Source organism: Hippocampus guttulatus, chromosome 22, assembly GCF_054856545.1.
Source record: "Hippocampus guttulatus isolate MCC_2025c chromosome 22, RoL_Hgut_1.0, whole genome shotgun sequence".
Taxonomy (NCBI): Eukaryota; Metazoa; Chordata; class Actinopteri; order Syngnathiformes; family Syngnathidae; genus Hippocampus; species Hippocampus guttulatus.
The window spans coordinates 5,539,839-5,566,428 of record NC_141282.1 but is presented as its reverse complement, the minus strand read 5'-3'; the positions used below and the strand labels follow the sequence as shown (position 1 = coordinate 5,566,428).

Here is a 26,590-nt window from a genome sequence, read left to right as displayed (position 1 = left end):
GAACAAAAAACGGTTTTATCGCAGTTGTAGCGATACAAATTCAGCATCACCGCTTTAGTTGGTAGAAGTAGGTCATTTTCACTTACATCGACGATCTTTGGCATTGTGGTGGAACTCCTCCACGTGTTCCAACAAACAGAAAATGAAGAAACTCGCATCCTGCAAGGTGCACGAAAACATTTTAAATGATTTCACATTTTAAAGAATCCAAAAAGAAAAGAAATGCACATTTCATTACACCGGTCAAGACATTTCTTACGTACAAAAAGACATGCAGCAAAACTTTTCGAAATCACTTTTTTTGGGTGCTCAAAGACCAGGCGATAAAAAGCAATCCGTTTGTATGAACATGAACATTTATTACACAATATAAAACACATGGGGTATGAACTTTAGCTTTTTGCATATAGGACCTAATAACATTAATAACAATTTCTCTAATATATTTGCTCTTTCGTTTGAATGTGTACATAAATTATTTTTTTCATATGTACAGATTTTACATCGCTTTCATTTCTTTTGTGTTCTCAAGTCCCACTTATTGCTTCGTAGATGTGCTATTCTCTGATTCTCCACCAGCTCGAACAGACACATTCACCATTTCCTTTTTATTTTCCCCCTCCCCTTCCAAATGTGACTGGAAACGACCCTGTCGAATCAATCCAGATCGATGAAAATTATAGTAAATTCAAACAGAACCCAGTAGTGGTCACTTTGGATTTGAAATAAAGCACTGGATGTGTTGTCGTGTGATGCCATTCACAAGAAGACTTAAAATGCTCCACTATATACAGCTGTACACTTCAACATCATCAACTACACCCCCCCCCCCACCTCCCACCAAGCCTGTATAATGTCAATTATATAATTATATTATATTTTAGGTTTAATACTAATATTAACATATGTACGGCATATCAAAATTTTAACTGTAGTTCGAAACAAAATCTAATTTCTATTCTTAATTACATTCGAGTCACAAAATTCGTTTGGAGTTGTTAAACGAGGGCTTCAAGTTCACGCCGTCGGCAAAAGCGACACAATTTCCCACCTTTTCCCTTCAGAGAATTTGCGGCCTTTCAGGGACAGAGATCTGAAGTTTAACACTGGGAATGTACTTCTCCTGCCCTGTTGTGGTAAAAGTCACGTCACCATCAGATAAGGACTTTATGTGTCTGGCGCTGACCTCGTCAGGCATCGAATGACCTGCCTGCGGAATTGGTGTCACTTTGTGAAAAGCACACAGTTGTGGCAACCTCCAGCTTTGGCTGAATTCTGTGTAAAAAAAAAAAAGGAAAAGATGAAAAATCTTCCCTTCTGGCTCTGATGTAGCAATTATGCGGGATCTCTGTGTAAAAGCCACAAACAAAATGTTCTTCGTCCAGGGTTACGGTCCGTTTAATGTGATGTTTGCAAATTGACTGTCAATCTAATACTTCTTCAGTCAGAGAGTTTTTTTTGTTGTTGTTCTGTTACACTTTTTTACATCAAATGCATTGACTTGCATTATTATTTCTAGTTCACAGTCTTAAGACAAAATGTCAGATGTCAGGCTTCTGCCATGGCAACTTTTCTTTGAGCAGCATGAAAAAAGGGTAAGGGGAAACGTAGCACTTATATATATAATCATTATTTTTTTTAATTGTAGAAAACCTTTGGGATCAGGACATGTACACCTAACGTCTCTGCCTCGGCAACTCTGCTTGCGGCCCTGTTTTCAGTCTCCTTTGTCGCGTCACAGTCGTCGTGTGGTAAATGCAGGAAGCCGGGGAGCATGCTTGTTGCAACTTGCTACATTTGGGGGGGCTCGATGGGACGTCGTCGCCGACGTCCAGCTTCGTTGCTCACGTGTCGTTGCTCACCAGACTGAATATTTGTGCTGGAAGGCCAAGAACAATGAAGGGAGTTAATTATGCAAAGAGATACACAGAGGCAACCCGTTTTGTGAGAGTTTACAAAATGGACTTGGACATCACCTGTGCATTTGTTTACTGCTCAGATTGCTTCATTTTCAGATTTTATTTTTTTGCTTCATTTTCACACTAAACTTGATTTGCATTAGGCATTAGATTTTGTCGCCGATGGCGCAATACTTACAACCCAATAAGTTGTTGTTGTTGTTTTTCTTGTCATTTGCTGGGAGCTGGCTGTAGGATTCTAAGTGGTTCTCCAGGCTGCCCTCCCGGGCATTTTGTTGGAGCACATCGACCTCACCTTTTGGCTCAGGGCTTGGCGTCTCTGGATCAGGACTTTGGAAGCTGGTCATTAAAAGTGAAGGCAATTTGCAATGAGCTAGAGACAGGATGTCGACGCTGTGTGTGGAGCAGACTGGAGTCATTCAACATTAGGAGACGATAATCCCCAAATTATGCCGTCGATATTCAGTGGAAGGTACACACCTGTTTTCAGAGGTGATATTTGTTGGCGAGCTGCTCATATCGTCTCTGCTTTTGTCCTCCTCAAAGGAGTGGAGGTCGACTATCTCCACGTGCTGGGTCTCAGCGTGCTGGTCCAAAATCACTGCCGTCTGCCTCTCACACAGCTGGGGGGGAAAAAAAGCAACACAAAAAGGTTGGATCATTTTCAAACGTACGTGGGGAGGGTCCGTGCATTTAAACTGTGTGAGCTGCACGCATTAAATGAATCTCGAATGTAGTTTGTAAACTACATTTGTAAAATGTTCACATGTGCAAAATGCTACCAAGTGGATTCTTCGAAATTTTCACAAATCTTGTTGTGACTTCTCGGACACGCTCACGGTGAAATGTGCGTGGTTTTGGCCGCCTACCTCATCCCCTGTGTCGGTCTTAGTTTGCAGTAAGTGTCCACTCTGCGGGGTCATTTCCCTGTCGCGCCACGCGTCTTCACACACCTCCTTGTGGTTCAAACAAAACCATGATCAGACCATTGTCATGGAGACAGCAAGAGCAAAATACTTGATCTCAACAGTCAGGGTGCGAATCGTTCAATACCGGCGGCATCACAAAGGGCTCATCCTTGCTAAATGAATGCGAGCGGGAGAGGGCTTCTCTCCTCTTCTCTCGTTGCGACGACGCCTCTTGGTGTCTCCGCATCCTCTCCATCTGCTCCTCCACACTCATTCGGGGTCGGCCCACCTCTCTCTCGACGTAGCCAAATTGGTCTCCGAGTGCGCTTCTGGGACGATCCTGCAAAGACCCAAACGCAGACTTGCGGTATTTCATCAGATCCTGGAGATGTTGTATTGTGACTTAAAAGTCAAGAGCAAAACGTACCGATCTGGATTCAGGCTTTTTGGTCTTCCTCAGGGTGACGTAGGAGGCAATCGTCGTGGACTCCGGAGGGCTCATGGGAGATTTGCTTCTCGGGGGAACAATGCCCACTGGGTAGAGGGGTACTGCTGCGTTAAACAATTGTCATATGAATTAGAAGTTTCATATAAGTATAAAAATGTCTCGGCGAGTATTTCAGTACCTTTGGTGGCAACAGTATCGATATTCTCAGCAGTCATGTCATTCTTGTCCTTGTCCTCACCGTTGACTTCGTCCATTTCCTCTTTGACGGTGGTCAGCTCGGGTTCGCTCTTGTACAAACGATAGTCCGGACCTTGCTGTGGCGGTGGAGGGGTTAAGAAACATAACACACAAGCGAGACGGCCGTCACACACAGCACTAAAAGAAAGAAATGTAACAGCATGACAACAGAGCGGACTGACTGAAAATATGCTCACAAAAAAAAGGGAAAAAAAGTATCTGTTCCCTTGAAATGCCTCGTAACGTTTAACTAAGGCTCTCAAATGAAGTGGGGATGTGAAAAGACGAGACTGAAAGCCAAACGACAGAAACAACACAGATTCTGAGTGACTGATGTCACAGACAACGATGAAACCAAACATGTTGATAGGATGGAGCAAGCTGCGGGCATTTTCCGTTGCGCTTACACTGTGCGCGCCATTACGCGAGCCGGCTTTGCGGTCCTCGGGACGTTGTGTGTAAGGAGGCAGGCGGCTGCTGGAGTTTGGATGGTGGGAGGGCATGTGAGGGGGGTGCTCGGAGGAATAGTAGTACTGTGGAAGAGGTGGACGGGGGGGAACGCCCGTTCCCGTCTTGATAGGACTGAGTGGCAACAATGTCGCTGCCTGTTAAAAGTTAACACAGCTGGTCTCATGCTAAGAAACTACATGATGCCACGTGGTTGACCGACTGACATGCAAGAAGGGGGGTGAGGGGGGGCAGTGTCGCTGTTAATACTTGTAGTTTCTGACAGTAAAAAATAAATGAATAATCTGAGCGGCTTCCATAGTTCAAAGAAAAATCTGCTTCAGGGTTGTAAGAGGCCGCCGTAAAACCAGATGTGCGTGAGTTTGCGGAAATCACACGGCATATACAGTATTCCAAATAAATGTTCCCTTTAGCACCAGTGAACAAATGTCTTTTTTTTTTGCTACATGGGGGAAAGCTAAAGCACACAGAGACGTTCCAATAGAGATTCAAACCCAAATCCAGACTGCAAGGCGGCTGTGCTCACCCGCCATACATCACGTTGTCTCACAAATAAACTATATTCTAATATTAGTAAAGGTTAATAAAAAGGGGCTAGATGCAGAAGCTTACCTCATTCTTTTGTTGGCTGGAGAGTGGCTTGGAATCAGTACAACCTGCGAAGAAAAAAAAAATCCTTTGTATGACTCAGTGTTATTAGCTCAAGTGTGAAAATCACCACGTGTGTGCGTTTTTTTTTTAATTGCTTTACTCTGTAATTGTCACAGCACAATAAAACAGGCGATTAACTAATGCTCACCGTCGATGCTGCGCTGCAGCTTATTTTTACTCAGTGCCTCCATCACATCCTGAATCCGCCACAGTTCCTTCTGGATCTCAATGTGCCGCTGGCTGGGAGGCTCAGTCTGAAGACACGCACACAGACGCGCGTGCACACGGACGTACAGACGCAGTTCAAATGTAGATGACTGCAACAACTGACTGGGTGTGTGTGTGTCGGTGTGTGTGTCACCTGTGGGCTGCCCAAGGCTTCCAGCTGCTCCAGTAGGTTGGACTTTGCCAGAGTCACGTCTCCCTCCAACCTGTCGTACTCCCTCCACGAGCGCTCCAGCTCCTGAAACCACACTGCTGCGTGAGACCTACAGTCTCTCAACTCAACTTCTGACCGAGTACGTCACAAGGGCTGCTCACCGTATTGACTCTGGAAAGTTCTCTGCAGGTGCTAAGCAAGCCATTTTGGAGCACGTCCCTCTGCTGGACCAAACTTTGTGTGGCTGTGGTGCTGGGATCACTCTGGTCGCTTAACTCCTGACTGGCAGAGAGCAGCGCTGTCTCCAGAGTGTGCTGGGAATGGACAATACACATTGCAAGACATAGTTTGCCTGAAACATCAACACCCCCCCCCACCCCCAAGAAAGAACACACTTTACCTTCTCTCTGTGAAGTTGCTGTAGTTTCTCCTCTTGCATCCTCACTAACTTGTCCTGCTCACAAAATCTGCTCAACTTGGTCTGGCACAGCAAATCATGGCGCGTTAACAACAGCTGCTAATTGTAATATGCTGCCGCTCACACGAAATATTGTTTGCCTTACATCAATGTCATCGCTGGGTTGGATGATAGAGGAGTCTTTGTACTCATCTGGGGTGATCTGGGAGGAAAAACAAACATGAAAGCTTGGATGAATTTCAATCATTAAAGGCAGATCGTTTTAACAAAGCGAAAAGTGTGATTTTTCCTGCTACAGGAAACACCCTATGTACCAAATTAGAAAAATCACCCTTTTGCAAATGTGTCAAGCGGATCGATCGTTGGTTCAAAAAGGGCTAAACCATTTCGGCAGACCATTCAAATCGGAAACTGATGAAAGAAATGATGCGTGACGGTTTCAAAACATAAGAGTCCTCGTTGGAAGACACAACGTACACCATGGACAGCATTGAGGACACGGAGGGGGAAATGGGAAATCCATGACTGTGGAGCATTGAACTACAAGCCATGTTCAACACAACAGCAAGCAGGCGGTGAAATAACTTAAAACCCATGTCGACTAATGATAAATAATGACGCTGCCCCGCCTGTGGACGTGACTAAGTGACTGACGACATCCAAAATGGAGAAACAGGTGGCGCATACTGAAGGGAGGACATGGATACAACATCATGTCGAATACAAAGGCAAAGGTCCAGCTTGAGTCAACCGTCTGAGAAAAGGAGGACAGCGATTTTGCAAACTCACTGCACGTACGCAGCTGACACGGATGCCGAATCACAATTTGACTGACTGAACAGTGACTCAAGCCAGAACCTGCCTGAAATCTTACTTGCTGGTAGAGTTGCGGCCGTGGTGCTGAGTTCTCGATCATAGTGTGAATCATGAAGATAAGGGGCTCGTTCTCCTTTTTCTAGCAAAGTGTTAAGGAGGGGAATAAAAAATAAAAAAAACAGGACATGGGGCTGTCACCTTTGTTTTTCATGCTGCTAAAAGTACTTTCAAAGCACATCCGTGGAAGTTTTCCCAAAGTGGCATTTGAGGAGATGAAGAAGATGCACTGCGATACATCGTCATGAAAATCTGGACAAGCTACCGGAGGCCCAGTCAGCGGAGGTTACAACATCCTTGTCATGATGCCCAACACCAGGAGTGTCAAACACACGGGTTCGACTAAATTTGACAATGCTAATATACATAATAGTGCCCCTCGGTGATTGCCGAAAGGTCGCGTGTACGAGCCCGAAATGGGGCATAGCCTTGGAAGCTGAAGAAAGAGAGAGAGAGTGAGAGATCGGGAGAGACTCGGGAGACACAGTACATGATGTGATTGCTGAGGATACCGAAGACATCGCATCTGGCGCCCAACGTAGAGCTCAGCAATCACACCCGGAGCAAAGTCTGTTAACAGCAGTTCCCAACGTGTTCCCCAGGGCCCGGTACTGGTTCCTCTGCTTTTCACGCACTATATACTCCTATTATCATCCACATAACATGGCCTGAAATTCACTTCGACGGACCACATCCTATTTTATTATTATTTCACTCTTAGGAAAGAACTCACACCTTAAAAAAAAACAAAAAACCTCCGGATTTGTCTCATCTATCCAAACAAACTTCTCCTCGGAGTGTTGAAGTTGGTCGCTATGCATTTGGGTGACTCGCAGTCACATCAGTTAGTTCGTTAGTTCTCTGACCACCATATGCACACGCATATAATGTAAGATGTCGCCACTTTTTTATTATTTTTTAAATGCAGCTCAAACAGAGGAAGGTCAGTTTGTCCTCACCTGGTTTTCCAGGTAAACAAGGTTCCTCTGAAGATGATGAGACAGAACATCAGTCTGCAGTGGCAGCAGGAAAAAGGAGGGAAAAGAAGCAGAAAGCGAGCTCTGTTTGGTAAGATGGGTTCAAGGAGTCGACTGAATTTCTCATTCGGAAGGAAGAAATGAAAAGAGGGTTTTATCAAGCAATAACTTCAAATGCACTATATTGGTCTAGTTTTTCAAATTTCATGACCGGAAATCATTTTTATTATTTTTAAAAAACTATGATTATCGTCATCAAAGGCATTGGATAACCTCACTTGGAATCTTCTCAACCCTGCACCTCGCAATTTTAGATTTGAACGGAGTAATGCTTCCCACAAGAGTTCCACCACGGCAGAATTCTTTGCGCACGTTCAATTTTTCAACCTGACATCGTGTTCTTCTGTCGACCGCTAACCAGTTGAGGCCGGCACGTCTGCTGCTTGCAGGTCAAAGGTGGGCTCAAGTCGACTTCAATTGACACGCACGAGTGCCACATTTTGGCACCAACGGCTGGCAAGGAAGCCTCAATGTCAGATATTTATTTAGTTTTGGCTTTAAGTATCGGTGGCTGGTATCGGCATCAGAGAACTGTGAATATATGTGGAGATATGTCAGTTGAAAATGTCCGATCTTCATGGACACATTCACGTGCATATGTACGGATGTTCATGCTCAAAACACACATGCACACACATCCCCTCTCCATCCCAAGCGTCACCCTCCAAAAAAATCACCAACCATAAATCACAGCAAATTATCGCAATGCTTCCAACATGAAACTGATTTTGGTGTGTTGAATTAAAAAAAAAAAAAAGAATAATTAACCAAATTCAATTTCATTTGGAATGAACAGCAGGCCGCCTGAAAACGCATGCATCCGCTGGTATGCAACGTTTGGCCCGCAAAAGCAACGCCGGCACCAAAGACCGCATCCGGGAGCGAACACACACCCGTACATGCGCCACATCCATACGCTCAGTGCTGACCTTGGGGTTGGGCCCCTCTATTCCCAGGGCCATTAGCTGGGATAACGTGTGCTCCCGCAAGCTGTTGAGCTCAGCCTGCTGCCGGCGGAGCTTGATGAGCATCAGTGTCAGTTCCTCAGGCTACGTGAAGCATCACACAGAGGACAAATGAACTGCTACATTGAAAATAAAAATAACCGGTCCAGTCAAGTGAGTGATGTCTCACAAACGTAATAATCGTCATCCAAGACCTGTCTCTGAAGTCCTTTGTGACAACTCAGTTCTCGGTTATATCTATATTTTTTAATTGTCTATGCAAGTTTCAAGTCACATGCTCAAATATACCGGATACATTTAAAGTCCCCCAAAGTGGACAAGTCAGGCCCTGTCTGTGAAACGGTGAAAACAGCGCCGTCAGCCAGTAGTGACGAGCGATAGCGAGAAGTCTGATGGCTGCGAAAGCCAAAATGTTAAAAGTTTGGCTTCACTGTAACAGCGTCTGGAAGAAGTAGTCTACGACTCACCGTTTTGCCTTGCAGCGACTGCGATGTAATGGGCTGAGAAGGAACCCCGGCTGCCACAGGACGGCGATCAAGTGTGCTTCTTAACTGAGGGAGGGGAAAAAAGGACTCATGTGAATATGCCCCCCCCCAAAAAAAATAAAATAAAACCTCTGCATGGAAAATCTGGGTAGCACGATTCGTCAAACTTGGATGTCCTTTACCTTGGCAGGGTGTGTCCTGTGCAGACGATCAAGTGTCCCATCTTCTCTTACGATTGGCGACGAGATTTCGGCGTGGGTGTTGCCGGCGTTGGAAATGCCTTGCTTGCAGGGAGGTGGCAGAGTGTTGTAGAGGGCTAACGTCCCATGGGATGGCGAGGTGGGGATGGAGTGTACTGCGGTGTGTTCTGATATGTTGCCCATTGTCTTGGTACTGGGAAGGGTGCCGTAATGACCTACAAAAAAAATAAAAATAATTAAGAAGAGAGTAGGACAATTTTTAGTACTCAATGTTTGCCTCAAAGCACCGGTGGCAATTTTGAGAGCCGTAACTTGATCGTGATTGTGGCCTCACTCACTACCTGTTGGTTGAGCCAGACTTTGCCTGGAGGAGGCCTGCCTCTGCTGCCACTCGTACAGCTGCCACATGGTGTCGTCCCTCATCGACCTCCTCTTCTCCGCTGTGGTGACCGTGCTGGTCGAGGCAGGTCGAAGGGCACGATCGTACGCCGAACCCGCTACGCTGCAGATGCTGTCGGGCCTCATCATGCTGTTCCGGGGCAACGTGCGGTAGCCCTCTGGGTATCTGGGTACAAGCTGGGGGTGGTGGCTGGGCATGTTGCGGGGTAACGTCTGGTAGGATGAAACACTGGGGGCAACAAAGCAAGAATGAAGATCACTGGTCGCCTCTGTCGGTGCGATGCGCCTTTTTTTAAGTGACAAGATGGCTTTGTGTATCTCACTTTAACATTGAATTTACAGTCACATTACACCCACACGCTCGTGTACTTATTTCAGGAAGCAGAACAGAGCTTTACTCTTGCATTGCTGACTAAATGCCATCCTCGATGGAGATGCACTTCAAAAGCGACACAAAAAGCTTTTAGCTCCCTCTGGACAACAAGGCCAGAACGAGGACGAAGGACTGCACAAATAAGAGCGATGAGGCAGAAAAGCTTTCAAGAGCTTGGGGGAGGAGCACAAGATGAGCAATCTTAACGGTACGTTTACAAAAACATACTTTCGGGCCTGAATTTCTCCATTGCTGGAATAATAATAATAATAATAATATTTTTTTTCTGCCACTGGGTGGCAAAAGCGTTTCAAGTTGGTGAATGGAACATTACATTTTGCTTTTCAAATGAATGTGAAAAATGTATTTCCACTGAATCCATGTGATGATATTTCATGGGAGGAGTCCTCTTACCTTCTGTCCTCTTCTGTCCGAGTTCTGCGAGTCATGTGATCCAACTGCTGGGTGGAATTGGTTCTGGACAAACCTCTATCTGATTCCTGAGCCGGAGTAGCCGGAACCCTTGCCTGTATTTCGTTTTCTGCCGGCAAGGCGCAGTCGCCCGTGTGGTCTACTGAACCCGAGCCGTTTACCTGTGCGGGTTTTGGCAGCGCGAGCGCAGCCTGGCCCTGGCGGGAAGCCGACACGGCTGCTGCAATGGCAGCCGCCTGGGCTGGCTGCAATTTGATGTTGCTTATTTTGGTGTGAGACGCGTCCACGCCGGGATCGTGCTGGAAGCGGCGTTTATCCCCATGACAAAGCGTCGCATACTTTTCCAAATCTCTTAGAGTAGCGTATCTATCCTCTTCTCTGAGCGTGCTGTACTTGCGAACGTCCTTCAAAGTGTGATATTTGTCCACAATTTGCAACGTTCCGTATGTCCCACTCTGCGTCTCCTTTAATGAAAGCTGCCTCCTCACTTCCCTTTGAGGGATGTATCTCGGCGTCTCTTTTACGAGGGTGGACGGAACCCCCATTTTTTGCAGGAGAAACATGTCATCGTCCTTCGACAATAAGCATTTATCACCAAGTTTAGCCGGAGCGAGTTTTCCTTCTGTTGCCGTCACTCTGTAATTGTCATCCACTTTCCGATCGGAGCACTTGTCCGCGTCCTTGTGAATGGAGTACTTTTCGCCGTCCTTTTGCAGCATGTACTTTTCGCCGCCCTTGTGCAGAAGATACTTCTCACCGTCCTTTTGCAGCATGTAGCTCACAGAGTCTTGCTTTAGGCAATATCGCCCGCCCTCTTTCTGCAAGGTGTAATACTCGCGCTCCTTCTCGCCGTGCAGTTTGTCTGCATCTTTCAGCCGTTTCTCGTCACTTCGAGATAAGGAGTGTTGACGTGCTGGCACGCGATTCCGTTCGTTGTTCTGGATCTCTGGTCGGCTGAAGACTCGGTTGTTCAAGACGTTGTTCAACTCCTGAGGTGCCGGCTGATCAACTTTCAACGTGTCCAACCTGTGATTTTTATACAGTTGCTGATGTGAGTTTGTGATTTTGGTTCCGTGATGATGACAAAAATCAATATGACATGGAGACTCACATGTCTATCTGCGGGCATTTCCCCGCGGAGTTTTTGACAGCTCCACCGTGGACAAGGGCGGCGTCTGTCATGACTTTCATCCAGGACTCCATTTCTTTGGCTGTATCGGTGCAGAAATAGTACGTCCTCATATTGGGGTGAGTGGCCTACCAGGAAGAGAGATTAAGAGAGAAAGCAAAAGAGAAGCGGCACACAAAAAAAAAAAAAACTTGTAAAATTCAGGCATCTGTTACCATCATACGCTGTGTTGACTTTTGACGAAACTTTTCTTTTTTTACCTTAAAGGCATATTTTCTGCTGATGTGGTCATCCACTGACAGCATGGAGATGTGAAAGCTCGGGAGCAGGATACTGCCCAGGATGCTGTCTTCTTTTTCGTCTGCAACACATCATTAACGATAACATTAAAAAAAATAATAATAATACATGCAATGAGAGTCTTCAGGCTCGTGCGTCTCCTTACCACGGTAGTAGAAAAGGCACATGTCCGACAGAACAAACCACCTCTTCTTCCATAGCTTCATGCCTGTACTGTCCTTAGGGGGTCAAAGTTCACCGAAAAAAAAATCATCAATCCATACATTTTTTTTTTAAATCCCTCTGCTACCTTGTTTCATTCCTTTCTCTACATAGGGCAAGAATAAAGTAAAAATAACTCACACTGCATTTGATTGCATTCAACTAGCTGAAAATAAAGGCTATCCTTTTCATTTAAGGCTTCGTGGAATGTGAAGTGTTCTGACCTGTTTGTAAAGCCAGCTGCTTTTGACCACCGGGGCGTTGATGTTTCTTTTGATAGAGTTGGACCTCTTGCCAAAGTTGTGAACTTTTTTGGAGGACCTCGAGGGCTGTTGGAATCGAAAATAAACACCGAGGCATATACCAAAACCAAACCAAACGTCAAAAGCTGATCCTTTATGATTTGTGCATTTTGTGCATACGCGTGGACTGAGAAGCTCCTAAGGATACTGACCCGCGTGAAGGAAGAGGAGTGAGTCAACGTGGCGGCAGGGCTCCCGGTGAAGTTGCTGTTGTCTGAGCCGCCGGTGTAGTTGGACGCCTCGCTCATGGTGCTCATGGGACGTTCCTTTTTACTGCCGTTATTTTCCTGCTCTGGCTTTGGAGCTGTCCTGCCGCGAGGTAAAGAGACACAGAGAGATTGAAACATTTCACCTCCTACGCCACATAAAAATAAACAGTCGTACTCGTCCATGGGCTGAAGAATTGCAATGGCGATGAGCGTTACATTAAAACGGACCATCATCATTTGGTCTGGAGTCTGATTAAATCTCCCAGACAATGATCGCTTCACCTTACCCTCAGTGACTTTTCACCAGCCGGCATGCAAGAGCAGCCCGCTTACCATTTAGTGTTCAACTGATTCGTCGTGACAGAAAAGCCGAAAGCCTAACTACTCTTTCTGTAATTATCGGGCTTTATTACCTGGTCTCAGACTCTAGGGGCTTGTCGGGATGGACAAGCTTTCCGTATTTCACACTAAAAGGACAGGAGGAAGACAAGATGACAAAATAATAAGCATGCCAAACAAAATGTGATTTCGTAAAAAAAAAAATAAAATGATATAATTATGACAATGAATGACATAAAACAGCACTCACCCCAAAATGAGTACAAAAATGTATAATAAAAAAAGACAACTATTGATGGTTTCCTACATTAAATTAGCTCATGATTTTTTTCCCAGAGATGTGTAGTTAAGTCAGGTCAGCCAGCAACTTACTGTTCATTCACGACAAAGATACAGTTGTCCTGGGAGGGGGCTCCTGATACGGGGTGCTTACACGTCACCTTTCGCTCATTGTGACTGGAGAAGGAAAAAAAAAAAAGGAATGTTTCAATAAATGTCAAGCTCTGCATTTAACAGTTGAAAAACACAAGACCTTGACAAGAGGGCGTGCATCAAAAGAAGATAGCGCTTGTAAAATCCACCGCTTGCAGCCATAAATCCATCCCTGGAGTAACTTCGGAACACGATGCCACACGCGCACAGCCACACACATATGCACACCCTTCCCTAAACAACAGACATTTTTGTCACTTTAGCATATTAGCATCGCCCACCTGCTTGGTAGAGTGTTACACACGCACGTCAGAATTGCATGAATGTGCATCGATGTTAAAATTGAAGGGGTGGTTCGAGTGGGCAATATCATGGGATATGTCGTGCACACAAATAGGTCAAGAAGGTGACTCCGATTCGTTGTATTGGTCACACCAATGACATCATCTGCATTCAAGTGCGATGCCAACAGCTGCTGTCGGGGAAACAACACCTCGGAATGAACCGGCAGAAACAACAGAGCCCTGATGCACCCGCTTCTCTTCACAAGCTAAAACCAATACGCCTTGGCAACAGGCTGGGTGGGGATTGCATCGGCACTGATCCAACCGGACGGCATATTTCACACCATGTATGGATTCGGCCATTGTGCACAAAAATATTGTCTGACAGCATGAAAGGACCGGCAGAATGTTGACTCACCGGATGAATAGCAGAAGAAGGGGAATCGAGCGAGGAGGATGGCAGCCTTGTCCATGAGCTTCCCTCTGAGTGAAGGCAGTGGTGCCGCTCATGCAAGTCGCCGCTCAACAGCACTCGCTGCCTTTCTCTCCCGTTTGGCTATCCGCTAATGTGCCACGATTCGGATGTGTCAAAGTTGTCGAGTATGATGGGCTGGAAGGAAGCATCCAAGCTTGCCAAGTTTAACTACTGGTACACCTGGACTTTGCTTAGCAGACCAGCAAACACTTTATCTTGGTTAAATATGTTGTTGTGAAATGATTCGAGGGATACAGGGCTTGATTTAAACTCTTAAAACTGCCGGGTCAAAAAAAAAACAAAACAAAAAAAAAACAACAACAACAACAAAATATCTAAATTGGGTAAAATAGCTAACCCAACATTGGGTCTAAAAGGGCCCGAGTGCATTAGGTTGAGCATTTGACCACCCTTCACTAAATGGGAGCGCCGCAAAGATTCAGAATGGCAAAAAAGATGAAGGGGAAATGCAGAGACGGGTAATCTCCGCATCTATTGAGGAGAAAAAGAGGCAGCGCGCCGTGCTGCGCCCGCCACCACCGCCGTCCTGCTTCAGGCTGCAGTTGTCATGGTTACCCATCTGCAGACGCAAATACGTGTGCCTCAAGCACACAATTCAACCAGCATAGCCACACACTCACCGTTCGGCTAACCCATATACACACACAGGCTGATAAACAGTCGATACTGTACATGTCACGGGTAATCGTTTGATTGACAAAAGGCAACTGCAATTCACAACATTTTCCCATTGAGAAATGCTCCCGCTTGACCACAAATACCCAATGCATAAAAAAAACAAAACGCCAATACTTAATGAAAAAAAAAAAGAAGTTTATATTTACAACCAGCATTAAGTTAAAAAAAAAATCAAGCAGATCTAACCTGATGCAGTTTTGGGAATGGAAAGGCGATTCCTTCTTTTTTTTTCTACAAGTAAAACTAAATGAACAGCCATATGCACACTGAACTCCCCCTGCCCCCCCCCCTCCAACCTCATAAAGCTTTAAAAAATTAAACCCAACTCTCAGAAGTTAGATGAAAATATCCCTCTGGTACTTTAGTGCCCTCTTGTGGCCATTGACTAACATGACAACGAGGCATAAAATGGAAATGCTGGACAAAAGTCCCTCGTGCTCATCTATTTATCCCCAAAATAAATACGGATGGGAAATCCAAGTCTCTAAATTGCCCGCAGTTGACCCATTTATGACAAATATAAATTGACTGTTTGTTTTATTCATCGCCTGATGGAAGCCTTGAGAAAAATAATTCAGCCTGAATGCAGAGCATGCTGCATTGAGCAATTCTAGTACGAGCAATGCCAGTTTGGTTAAAGGTTAAAAAGAAAAAGCCAACAATAAATTCTACATGGATTGAAGACGGAAAAATGTTACTTAATATTTTAAGTCAATCAAAATGGGAACAGTTGCGGTGAATCAACTGCAAAGCCTCAAATCAATTAGACTTCATCTTCAAATGATGCAAAAAGGGATCCATAAGACACAACCGGTCTCTCCAAAGAACGACGTCACCAGAAGAAAAGCCGACAGATGGGAAACGAATGGAGCTCAAGAGAGCGAGGAGGACACAATGGATGGCATTCGTCTTCGAGCGCGTCTGATGTGTTGACGTCGAGTGTACAGACTTCATTAGAGGCTGCAAATAAAAGAAGACAAGGACGGAAAAAGCCTCCCTTCTCCTGGCCCGGATCCCAAGAGATCGTTGCGATCAAAGCCGGATGTGATACAAGCACGCTTCCAGTGCCAGGAACACGGCGAAGAGTTATCTCGCTCCACCCAAAACATCCCCCTGATTGCAGCAATTAACTTCTACAGCCAAGGGTGGAAAGATGGGAGGAGATGAGTGAGAAAAAAAAACTCAGCGTCCACTCGCAGAGTTGATGCGCAGTTCACTTGAGGCAATTTGTATTTGCCATTGCATTACATAATCCAAATAATTCCACAACGCGATGTGGAGTATACAGGTCGCTGACCCCGAGCAATTTTCAGAGCCTGCGCCAAGAAACGTGCCTGGAGAGAAACCAGGCGAGCGCAGCCGCCGGCGAGCGAATGAAACCGCCGTAAAAGGACTGAGCAGAAACCAAACGCGTCTCATGTTGAGTTCTGGAGCTGAACTCCCAATTATTTCCCCCGCGCGGAGATGGAAGTGCATTCAAAGGCAGATTTAGGATTCTGACAAGTGGTTTAATAATTCAGACACAGCAAGGAGGAGATTCCCCTCTTTGTGTCGAGGAAAGGATTTCCAGCTCAGAAGCCTTGCGGGGGGTGAAATATTAACTTGAAGTGTGACTGATAGCGCCATTGGGATATGAGACGAATATTTCCCTGGTTGCACTGTTCACGAAAAACCGCTGCGGAAATGTTTGTGCTGGCGGAGCGCTGAAAGCGATTCAAACAAACAAACAAATCACTGCGGTTGCTCTTGACTGTGAGCTAATAAATTGCGCGTGTGGAACTGTTGTATGTAAACGCAGCATTGCACTTGAGATCATATTGCTTTACTGGGTACTGTAGATTATGACTCTGATTCGGTCAAAGGTATGAAGCTGCAGGACAAATGCCCCCCGCCCCAAAAATGAATAGATTATAACCGGAATTTAATTATTTTAGTCGCTGTAAAAGAGAATGTTAAGGCCTAGGTAACCAAAGGAGAACCGAAAAAAAGAAATCCACACTGGAAGGAAACTCAGAACTGTGAGGCGCATGTGCTAAAACCACTTTTGCACCGTGCCGCCTTCTCAGGGAATAATAGAAAATGCGGTGCAGCTTTAATAGCTAAACATTCCAAAGCATAAAATGTAATCTGACATTTCCATCAGAGTAAAAAAAATAAATAAATAACACAAATGAAGATCATCTGGAGTGCTGACAACCACAAGAACAAAATCTGTCATCTATTACATCGTGGTACAAGATGGCAATCGGGAGTTCTTTAATCAAGGCTCAAAGCATTGACAAAAACACAGAGCGACTTCTCAAGGACTTACCAACCATCATGTGTGTCATTTTTTTTCCTCCACACCAAAACAAATGAGCAAAATTTGCTTTCCTAAGACTCGCCGGCTTATTACGAATGCACACATTTACAGTCGGTCACAGTCGAGACAATGTGGTGAGAGGTGCGTGCGGCTCCCAATGGGTCAGTCCTCTCAATATCTGCAAACACAAAGCTAGCATAGCAGCAAGTATGATGATTTGTGCTCTTTTCTCTTAACCTTCATGCCATTTATTTTATTTTTTTCATTTTCAAAGCTTCCAACAATTCCATCTTTGTATTTTATTTACATTTATATCATATATTTTGAGGAAAGCCGGGAACCTATGGATCCTATAGTTTTGGTAATTGTTTTAAACTTCCGATTTTGTTGTCTTTTTGAAAAGGCCCAAAGCCTCGACTCGAAGACACATCGCTGAAAACAACAAAAAATAAATAAATAGACTAACATATTTTAAAAAATGACCTGGCTGCTGTGCCGTTAATGCTGTCGAAGCAGGCAATGCTTCCATTTTCAGACCCCGACACAGCACAAGCAGCCAGGACTAAAGCGCGTTCCCAATGCGCTGAATGTTTACACTGAAAACAGATTAAGATTGCCCTTGTCTTTGTTCTTGTCCTTGCCTACTGTCCGCGGGGGAACCGCAGCCACACTGACCCACGAGAGGGGAAATTGACTTTGTCTCTCATCTTAGCAGAGAGAAGGCGTCCCGGCTGCATCGTGTCGCTTCCGATATATTTCACTCCCAACTTTTGTAGCAAGCGACATTGTCAGGGATTCAATACAAAATGGCGCCGCCATCCCAATTACGAAAAAGAAATGATTGTCAACAAATTATGAGCTCATGATATTCCTAGTGTTTATTTAGTGTCAAACAGTATGAGTGATAGCTTCCTGCATGGCCTTGGTGGGGATGCGGGGGGGGGGGGGGCAGTTGGATTACATGCATTTCCAAGACACTGCACATAGCAAGAGGCTTCAGATGCTGGAGGCAGCAATTGCTCGGGGGACTTGACAAAATGAGGACTGCAGTGGTTCAGACGGCGTGGACGGGGTGCAGAATGCCGTTTCGGAACAAGTGCAGCGGGTACCGAGTGAGCCCGCGGTAAGCCGAACGGCTTTAAAGGGCTTTAAGCTATAAATAAGATGCGAGGAGGATAAATGGTGGTTCATTTCCACCAAGATGTTATGAGATCGAATTGGCTTTTCTGATGCTTCTTTTTTTCCCTTCTTAATCAACAATGCTGATCAGCAAAGGCTATCCTGCAAGAACGCATAACACGAGAGATGTCAGCTGCATTTACTTGTATTGAATCTGCGTACAGAACTTAATGCGACGGCAACACAGCACAAAATATGCGGAGCCACGTACGGCGAGTGGCCCGCCTCCTGCGCTGCCGCCTTCCGCCGCGGGAATGCACAACCTCTTTGCATCATTATTACGCTGCAAGAAGGGCCTGGCACCGCTGTCGGTAGAACAGCATTCCACTGATAAACGAGCAGGCAGTGATGTCATTTTAGGACACCGCTGGCATGACCTCACGAAACTGCGACTATTGAAAAAGAATACATGTTAATGGCACAGCGCATTACACTACTCATGTCAAACAATTTCACAGTTAACTAAGTATGCTGTAGTCAGTCATGTTATATTATAGGTCTAGATGTGTTGCTGCACCGTTTCATCAAGTCTAGTCTTGTTAGCCTGCCAAAGGCATTTGGAATCGTGCGTTAGCATTCAGCTAGCTCGTTTTCGGAAATTATGTGGCATGTTTTAGGTTTAAATTTTCAAATTTAAATTTGAACTGGGAATGACAATAAACATCCATCGGTCCATTCTCTGAGCTGAGAGCCGGACTTTAAAAGCTGTCAAAAGCCTGCAACTGTCACTCTCCTGATAAAAATAATTTGTGATGACTCAATTGTCACCGATTCAAACTTCGCAAGTCCGAATTCATATGCCATAAAAAAATGTTCCCTCTCACAGCCTTTTGAAACCTTCCAATGCGCGCTTCGCAAACGGATATCATCCATCCTGTAGAGCCACACACTATTTCTTCCGCGTATTCTTGTCGCTGTAGTCCAGGCTCCTTCGAGCCAATAAAGCAAAAATAACATTACGGCGTAAATGGGCACTAGTGGTGGTTAGACACCTATCTGCTGAGCCCAGAGGGAGAGCGGTGGTGCTTTACTGCCTAGCTAACTTCATCTGATTTATGGCTTTGGTCTGCGACGCGGGTGGGAGTGTGGGGCTGGTGGGGGAGTGGGGGTGGGGGATATCCTCCTTGAACATAATACAATATACGATTGGCTTCACATCGTCCGCCGACAGTGTGCGCAACCAAGTCCTGGCATGGAAAAGAGAAAAAAAATGAATTCAAAGTATTTTAACCATCATTTTCAAGCTCATCTTCCATCACTAGCTGAAAGACACACAACACAAGCTCCTCCCCCTACATACAAAGCTGATCAACTTCAAAGTACTTCCTGAAGACTAATTCCTACTTCTATGTGGCATCTTGGATGACCACCACCCAAAAAAATGCAAACAGGTGAGTTTTTCGGTAAATAGCGGAGGTCAAGTTCACCCCCAAAAGAAAAAATTGTAAATAAGCAAATTGCAAACCCGAGTAGGCGGCACGAAGACAAGCTAATTTTGACAATGACGACCACCACAAAAATAAAATAAAATAAGTTTTGTTTGTGCTTCCATCTGCTGCTTTTAAATCCATAATCATAAACCCAATTCTAAGCCTCCTATTGATTCCAGAGAAGGATCACCACAAAATCCTATTCATGTTGTCCATTTGTTTGTTTCTGCTTGCAGGCTCACATGTACAAATACACGCGCGCGCGCGCACACACAATGCCAAACGGATTTGCGGGCATTGAGCTTAACTCTTCAAAACCAGATTGAAAACGTTAACACACTGCAAACACCAAATCAGCCGCTGGACTGGATTCAAGAGAATTTCCGAAACTTGGCAGACCCCGGAACAGATCCCCTTGATCATTGTAATCCTGGCCAGCCTCAGTAGTAGATTATCTATTCATTCGGAGAATTCGGGCGAGGAAAGAAGGAAGCTCCCATTTACCCTGCTTGTCGTCTGCTCCCGAGACGAGATGAGAGCAAACAGTAAGTTTTGGATTTGGGACCAAAAAAAAAAAAAATAGGATCTCAGCCATTACCAATTCGTTTTTTTTGCGAGCTCACCACAAGACCACTGACATCACTCGTGACAGTAATTTCAAGACCGCATAAACCAAGACTTTGAGGACTTGGCGGCGTCACATCCATTGTGGGTGCGCTGTCCTTATTTCCACGCTGCTGTATTGCATCTTTTTGGTCATGTCGTTTTCGTGCTGCGGCCTACGATGTTGACAAGGGCCGCCTTGTTACGGCGGCGTGACGCACCGCTAACTTCTGTATGTCTCTAGCTGCCTTGGGCACCCCCGCCCAACAGAAATGATTAGCAGCTCGTGCACTGATGAAGAAAGCAGCTCGTAGCTGCGAGAACTAATGTGAATCGCACGACTCATTGGCCGCCGACACTTGGTACGTACAGCGCGGTAATATGCTTCAATTTGGCACGCTGAGCGGAGAGAAGCTTACTCAGCAACGGGGCTCTCTTCCCTGATCGGTTCCGAGGGGATTGGTGAGGCGGTGAGTGGACGTCTGCATTTGACGTCCTTTCGAACATACGCTCTTTGTTGCGACCATCATAAAAAAAAAATTATAATATATTTTGCCAAAATCTGGCAGGTGTTACATTCTAAGAATGAGCCAAACCCACAAACAGCGGCTCTCGGTTCGGATGCGAGACTCAAACAACATGTGCGCGCTTGAGCACGTGTGTGTTTTGGTCTGCGTAGATTTTACGGGAAATCGTTTCTGGAGAAGATCTGCCCCACCTAGCCTATGACCCATTTAAAACTATTTGATGGGAGAAGGAAAAAAAAAAAGTATCAGACACACCCACCCATGAGGGACTGAGATGTCACCAACACCTCGACGGGTCAAGCATACGAGGTGTTTGACATTTTTGTAACACGTTTGCTTTAAGTACAGCCTCCAAAACTGCCATTGAAATAAATCAATACTATCAATCTCTCAAACAGATTCAATAAAAAAACAAATAAATAAATGAACGTAATCCCCTCAGGGGGTGGCTTTAAGGATTTACAGCCGTACCGCTCTGTTGTACTGCATTAACACTGGCAAAGATTCCCCTTCCATGGGATTTTTTTTTTTTAAACCTAAATTAATCTCCAAATCTTGACGAGCCAACTTCATCAATCAGTGGGACGACTGCAGTCACGCGTTAAAATCTGCATGAGAGGGACGCGCTGGGACTAACAGATGATTCGAGAGAATTTTCAGCAGGCTATCCGAATACCAAAATACTCGATAGCTGCAGCCCCGAAATTGATCCAAGTGTGCAGAGCGTGTGTGACACAGACGCGCCGGCACATAACGCCTCACAAGACTTGATATGTTAATTTATGAAGTCCTTCGTGGGAGATTGGAGGGGGTGTCACGGCACTGTGGCCAATGTGACTGTCGTTGCTTTTCTTATACGGCGACGGCACTTTCAATACGCGGTTAGCGCCGTGTATTGGTGAAAGGTGGGTGGCGAGGAGCGTTTTATTTTCGAGGGCTGAAGCCTTTTGGTTCATTGAAAGGCCTCGTTTGCTCGATGTTTCTCGATGCGTTCTGCGGAGGCTGTTAACAGCAAGCAGTGCTCCATGCCGTTTCTTTTTTTTTTTAATACTACGTACTTTTATTGATGTGAAGCACATTGAGTTAGCTTGTGTATGCAATTCACCGTACAGATAAAGCTGTCATGCCTTGCCTGGAAACAGACAGATGGACACGTTCCACAAGAAAATCTGCAAACACTTTAGTCCTTCTCCTGGCACACCTCACAAATGAAATGTACCCCGCGGGCATGGGAGGCGGGGGGGCCCGTGCGTTGCTTTAATGAGTTGTTGATTCGCTGATCTGTACATAGTGTGCCGGAATCACCTGCTGCTTCTGCAGTGAAAGCACCGCCATTGTTTCTCTGACACGGGGGACGAAGAGACTACATTAGTGTTACTCTGTTTATTTTGCAAGACTCCCAAAGTATTCAGTAGCTGCCACACACCCACACACTTTTACAGTCCTCGCCAAACGATGTGTCAGTTCAACCCGTTTTCGGCCACCGTGTCTGTTTTCGCCCGTACGCAATTCGAATGTGGCAAAATTGACACCTCCGCACCGTGTGCAAAAAAAAGATATCCAACGGGCCGGATGGGTTACCCTCAGCTTGTCGCCGAAGGCCAAAAGAAACATCCAAATCCTCTTCCTGTTTCCAGTCACCTCACCCTTGGACTCACTCGTCTCATCACAAATCACACTCGAGACACCTTCACTGCCTCGCAGACGTTGGGAATTTACAACCCTCGCGAGCATCTTGCTCACAAGGTTGGTATCAGGGTCATTACAATCCATTTTTGGAAAGCGTTCACTCCCCCTTGCGATTTTTATGTTGTTTTGTTATTGTATTGTACTTTAGCAATAAGCAATCCTGCAGTTGTGTTATGTGTCCTTTGCTTGAAGAGCCACGCGACATCGGTTCGCTACAACTTTTCCGACGCACCAGAACTGCAGCGCATAAAAACACTCTTGTAGGCGCTTGAGGTCGAGAGAAATAATTTAGCCGCGCAGAGCTTCAAACAAGTAGCAAGCGCTTAAAAAAAATCTTGGCGGCCAAAACTGTTTGCCGCAAACGACCTTGGGAAAGACACGATGCACTAAGTCAACAAGAAACCGAATGCGAAATGTATCCTCCCGGCGAGTTGTCACGACTGCAGATTGGCACAGCCTCGGGCACGTTTCTATCGTCATGATCAGGATTTGACAAATCAAACACAAACTTTTGGATTCAACGGGAATTTACTGTGTCTCGACGATGTCTGCTGAATGTGCTAACAAAATAAGAAAATCATTTGAATACCACTCGGTGCGCTCAGCCTCACCCCATGGCCAAACAATCCTAAACAAGCCCCATCCGACGCATTCTGTTCAAAGTTTCAGCGCAGTCGTTCTTCAGAAAATTGTTTTGGGGGGACAAAAAAATAAAAATGCATTCAAGCACGTTTCTATTTCCCCACAGCAGGCGACACCAAACTTTTCACGGTGCCCTTATCTTTGACACGCCGATAACGCAGAGGCGCTCGACGCCTTGAGTCGCGTCATGTTTCTTTTCGACAAAAGTGTCCAATTGACATCTGGAGAACACGGCTGCGTTCAAATTGTACAACAAAGACTTTGCTTATCACCAAAGCACTTCAAGCCTGAATGCAAAACAAGTCGCAGTGGTGCCAGTCTTGCCGAAACTTAACGGGCATTCACAGCCTATCACATACTGGAAGTGATGTTACCTTGTTTTTTGTTTTTTTTGGGGGGTTACATGCTGCATATTGTATTTACCTGTCCGTGTGCACGCATGCCTTTGTGCAGTCAACGTGCATTCATACATACCGACGAGCAGCGATTTTGTGCTATTTTTAGAGCAACTATATCTCACCATATGTGTCAGCTGCTGTTCTCAAAATGGCCACAGATCACACGGAGCAAAACTAGCCGAGAAAGTCCGTGAACAAATGAACCATTCCGAAAGAGAGAGAGAGGTAATTTTGCTGTCAAACAGGTCCAATAAATATACATGTAAATACTCATGGGACACTTGAACGAGGCCAGTAAGGAAGCACGCAGACGTTTGCGCAAACACAGCACACCAACAAGTAGAGCCTGTTCAGCTCAACCGAAGATCTGACTCACACTCACTTGACAAACATGGGTCTAACTGACAGTGCAGGCGACTCACCCTATTGGACAAGAAGTGGATTTCCAAAACTAGGCCAAAAACACTTTGAATGGATGCTGATCAAAAATGGTGTCCTGTCACCTGAGGTTCAACTAGGCACACGTCTCAGCAAAAGGAATTTTGATCCATTGCTGTTGTCGTATACGTGACGTCTTCTGCCCCATCAATGATTTGTTTTTGTTCGTGAATGTGCATTTTGTGCACTTTAACGCTGTCTCCTCAGTCACCGACTGATGACTTTGCAGTACGTTCGAATGACACGACCCAGTCAAAAATATCTACTCCACATTAGCAGTTCCACGCTTCCATAAACAAGAGCATCTACAGACCGAGAAATGCAAAATTACTACTTTTTGTTTTCCAGATGGGAAAACGTTAGCATCTATTTGCCTTAAATCCGGTACATTGGCTATGGAAGGAAGATGTATTGAGGAACTATGGTACATATTTTTTATGTACGTATCAAGAGGACAACCGCGGACAGCCTCCAAGATCAGCAGACAAAGAGAAGACCGTATTCATTCACAGGGACTGTCGTGTTACAAGGGAGACAAACAGTCGTGTATTCCGCCAGCAGGGCAGCGAGGGAGCTTGGTGGGCGGCAAAGACAGGAGGGAAATCTCTGCCTTGCCTACTCAACAAAGCAGCTCCTCGCCGCCTGAAGATGGCCACTGCAACGAGCGGCCGATACATATCTGCCTCACTCATCATTCTTGGGAATCCAAACTTACTTGATGAAGCAACGAGCGCCCTCAAATGTGTAGCCTTCCTCCCATCCTGTTGGTAAATCTGTAAAGGGCAGCAAGGGGGAGATACGGCAGACGAGTGTTACAGCTGTGCACGGAGATGTGATCTCACACACACATACATACCAACACACACTCGCATGTGATGCAGCGTCTGGGCGTTAAAGAGCTCATTTGGCGTGCATGTGTTTCCACAATTCGGCACCCACCATCCCGATTCCTCCATCGTTTTTTTTTCCGGCCCTGCATAATATCCAGCTGTTCGCCTCATTACCCTACAGATGTGCATTTGACTTTGCCACAACGCCTACGTTACCCGCTTCACGGCGTTGGGCGCTTCGGAGACGAAAATGCATTTTCCAAGTGGCACTGCGGGGGAATTCGCTACATCAGCGCACGCCTACGTGACGGAACTTTTAAAAAGTGTGTCGCAAAGTGGCCAGGTGGATGAAGAGGGGGGGACGCCGTTCGCAAGGGGGCTAGAAGAAGAGGCTTGTTGCTTTGCTGCAGAGGTATTCACTCAACTTCTCCTCTTCGCTAGTAGCCATCACGAGCTCGTGTTTTATCGGGAGACAGTGGGAAAACAATGACTTACCCGGAGTTTTTCTGTGCCCAGTTATTACAGCCTCTCCGGTAACGGGCTGCAACCAGGTTGTACTCTTGGCTTCTTCGCTGTTAACAGAAGAAAACGGAGGGGAAAGGGTGATGAGAGCGCCGGAAAAAAAAAACCCGAGACGACTGAATAACCAGGAGCATCTATAAATCCTCGTATCCACACGATATTTACTTGATGAAGAATATACGTCCATCCTGGGTGACACCGTAACTCCAAGAAGGCGGAAGACAGGAGAGCCAGTCCGGTTTAGGATCCGCCGCCATGTCTAGCCGAAAAGCTTCCCGAGCTGCGGGTGATTTCACACTCAAACAGGGGCTGGGGTGCGCGCGTCCGCGTCAAACCAACAGGCGGGAACGCGCCTTGGAAGACACAGGCAGCAGCAAACGATTTCTGCCAAATGTCAGGAGGCGGGCCCTCTTTTCTTCACAATTACGTAAGACTTAAGTTGTGCTTGGAGAGTTTGGGCCTTTAAATAAATAACGAGTCTCCGAAAGTATGCGCGTCAATTAAAGAGAGCGCCGTGGCAGTTGACAACCGTGCGTCGCATACAAATGAAATCATTAAGAGAGCAAACAAATTAAAACAATACAATAGCCTTTGTGTCAAGGTCGTTTTTGAAATAAACATAACTCCTGAGAAACATTGTGTTATTTGGGGCTGGTTATGATTGTTACTCTTCACTCATTGGCGTGTATAAAATAAACGGCCACAAGTATTGTAGGCATGTGTTGTGTTAGCGTTCATCCCCCACCCCTGGTAAAAGGGAAAGTCAAGTCAAAATTTTTCTTGACAATAATAATATGAGACCCCCACCAGCCCTAACACACTATAGTGATGAATATTATGTTTGCGGAATAAGAATTAAGAAGCAAAATCCACCTGTTCCTATCCATCACCTTCGGCGGCCATTTTGTCTCTTGCTGTCTCCTGAAAATGACATCACAGTTGCTCAGGGGCTCCATGTACAGTACTGTAATGACCAATCACGTTTGGTCATGTGACATTGATACTAATACTAATACTAAAACTCATAACGTAGCATTTTCAAGAATTAAAAAAAAAGGACAGCTAACAAACCTGCTCTAAAACTAACTTAATTCAAAGCAAGTTATAATTAAATAAAAACTAACTATAAGAAAAAAATCCCAAAACTACTGTATTGTTAGCTTGCCGTTCACATCATGGCCTGATTTCAATTGTCTCAAAATGTATACCGAAGAGAAATGTTCTTTTTGAAATTGTATTGTTTTTCTTTATATCTCCTGTAATTGTATGATTTTTTTTTTAACATGCCAGACAGCCCACCTCAGTCAGTCCAGTTTAAAGCATATCTCCAGCTGGTAGCAGACCTAACTAATCCTCAAGACCCTCTTTCAGCCCTAATGCAGTCTAATAACAGAGCTAATGCTCAGTAATGAGTGGCTCATTTTGAAAGAACTGTCTGTCAGAGGATGACATATTGTAGAGCCTTTCC

The 26,590-nt window shown here is 45.4% G+C and overlaps 1 protein-coding gene across 16 annotated transcripts; it reads right to left on the bottom strand.

The window, feature by feature from the left end:
* Nucleotides 1-334: 334 nt before the first annotated feature.
* Nucleotides 335-25,429, bottom strand: LOC147186223 (pleckstrin homology domain-containing family A member 5-like). Of its 16 annotated transcripts, XM_086103229.1 has the most exons (31): nucleotides 25,288-25,429; nucleotides 25,096-25,172; nucleotides 24,486-24,543; nucleotides 13,045-13,128; nucleotides 12,747-12,800; nucleotides 12,277-12,433; nucleotides 12,047-12,151; nucleotides 11,767-11,839; nucleotides 11,582-11,682; nucleotides 11,304-11,449; nucleotides 10,175-11,218; nucleotides 9,330-9,616; nucleotides 8,971-9,203; nucleotides 8,771-8,854; nucleotides 8,268-8,387; nucleotides 7,261-7,314; nucleotides 6,303-6,383; nucleotides 5,574-5,630; nucleotides 5,411-5,491; nucleotides 5,172-5,324; nucleotides 4,993-5,094; nucleotides 4,780-4,885; nucleotides 4,593-4,636; nucleotides 3,920-4,117; nucleotides 3,454-3,589; nucleotides 3,255-3,376; nucleotides 2,973-3,167; nucleotides 2,789-2,875; nucleotides 2,400-2,542; nucleotides 2,098-2,258; nucleotides 335-1,879 (listed from the first exon to the last, which is right to left on the bottom strand). In XM_086103229.1, the coding sequence occupies exons 1-31, from the start codon at nucleotides 25,377-25,379 to the stop codon at nucleotides 1,845-1,847; spliced, it is 4,470 nt and encodes a 1,489-aa protein (XP_085959355.1). In that variant the 5' UTR covers nucleotides 25,380-25,429; the 3' UTR covers nucleotides 335-1,844. The 16 variants fall into 16 exon arrangements, with proteins under 16 accessions (XP_085959355.1, XP_085959344.1, XP_085959354.1 ...); XM_086103218.1 differs by lacking the exon at nucleotides 12,747-12,800 and having other exon boundaries at nucleotides 3,255-3,379; nucleotides 9,327-9,616; XM_086103228.1 differs by lacking the exon at nucleotides 12,747-12,800 and having other exon boundaries at nucleotides 9,327-9,616.
* Between the last annotated feature and the right edge of the window lie 1,161 nt (nucleotides 25,430-26,590).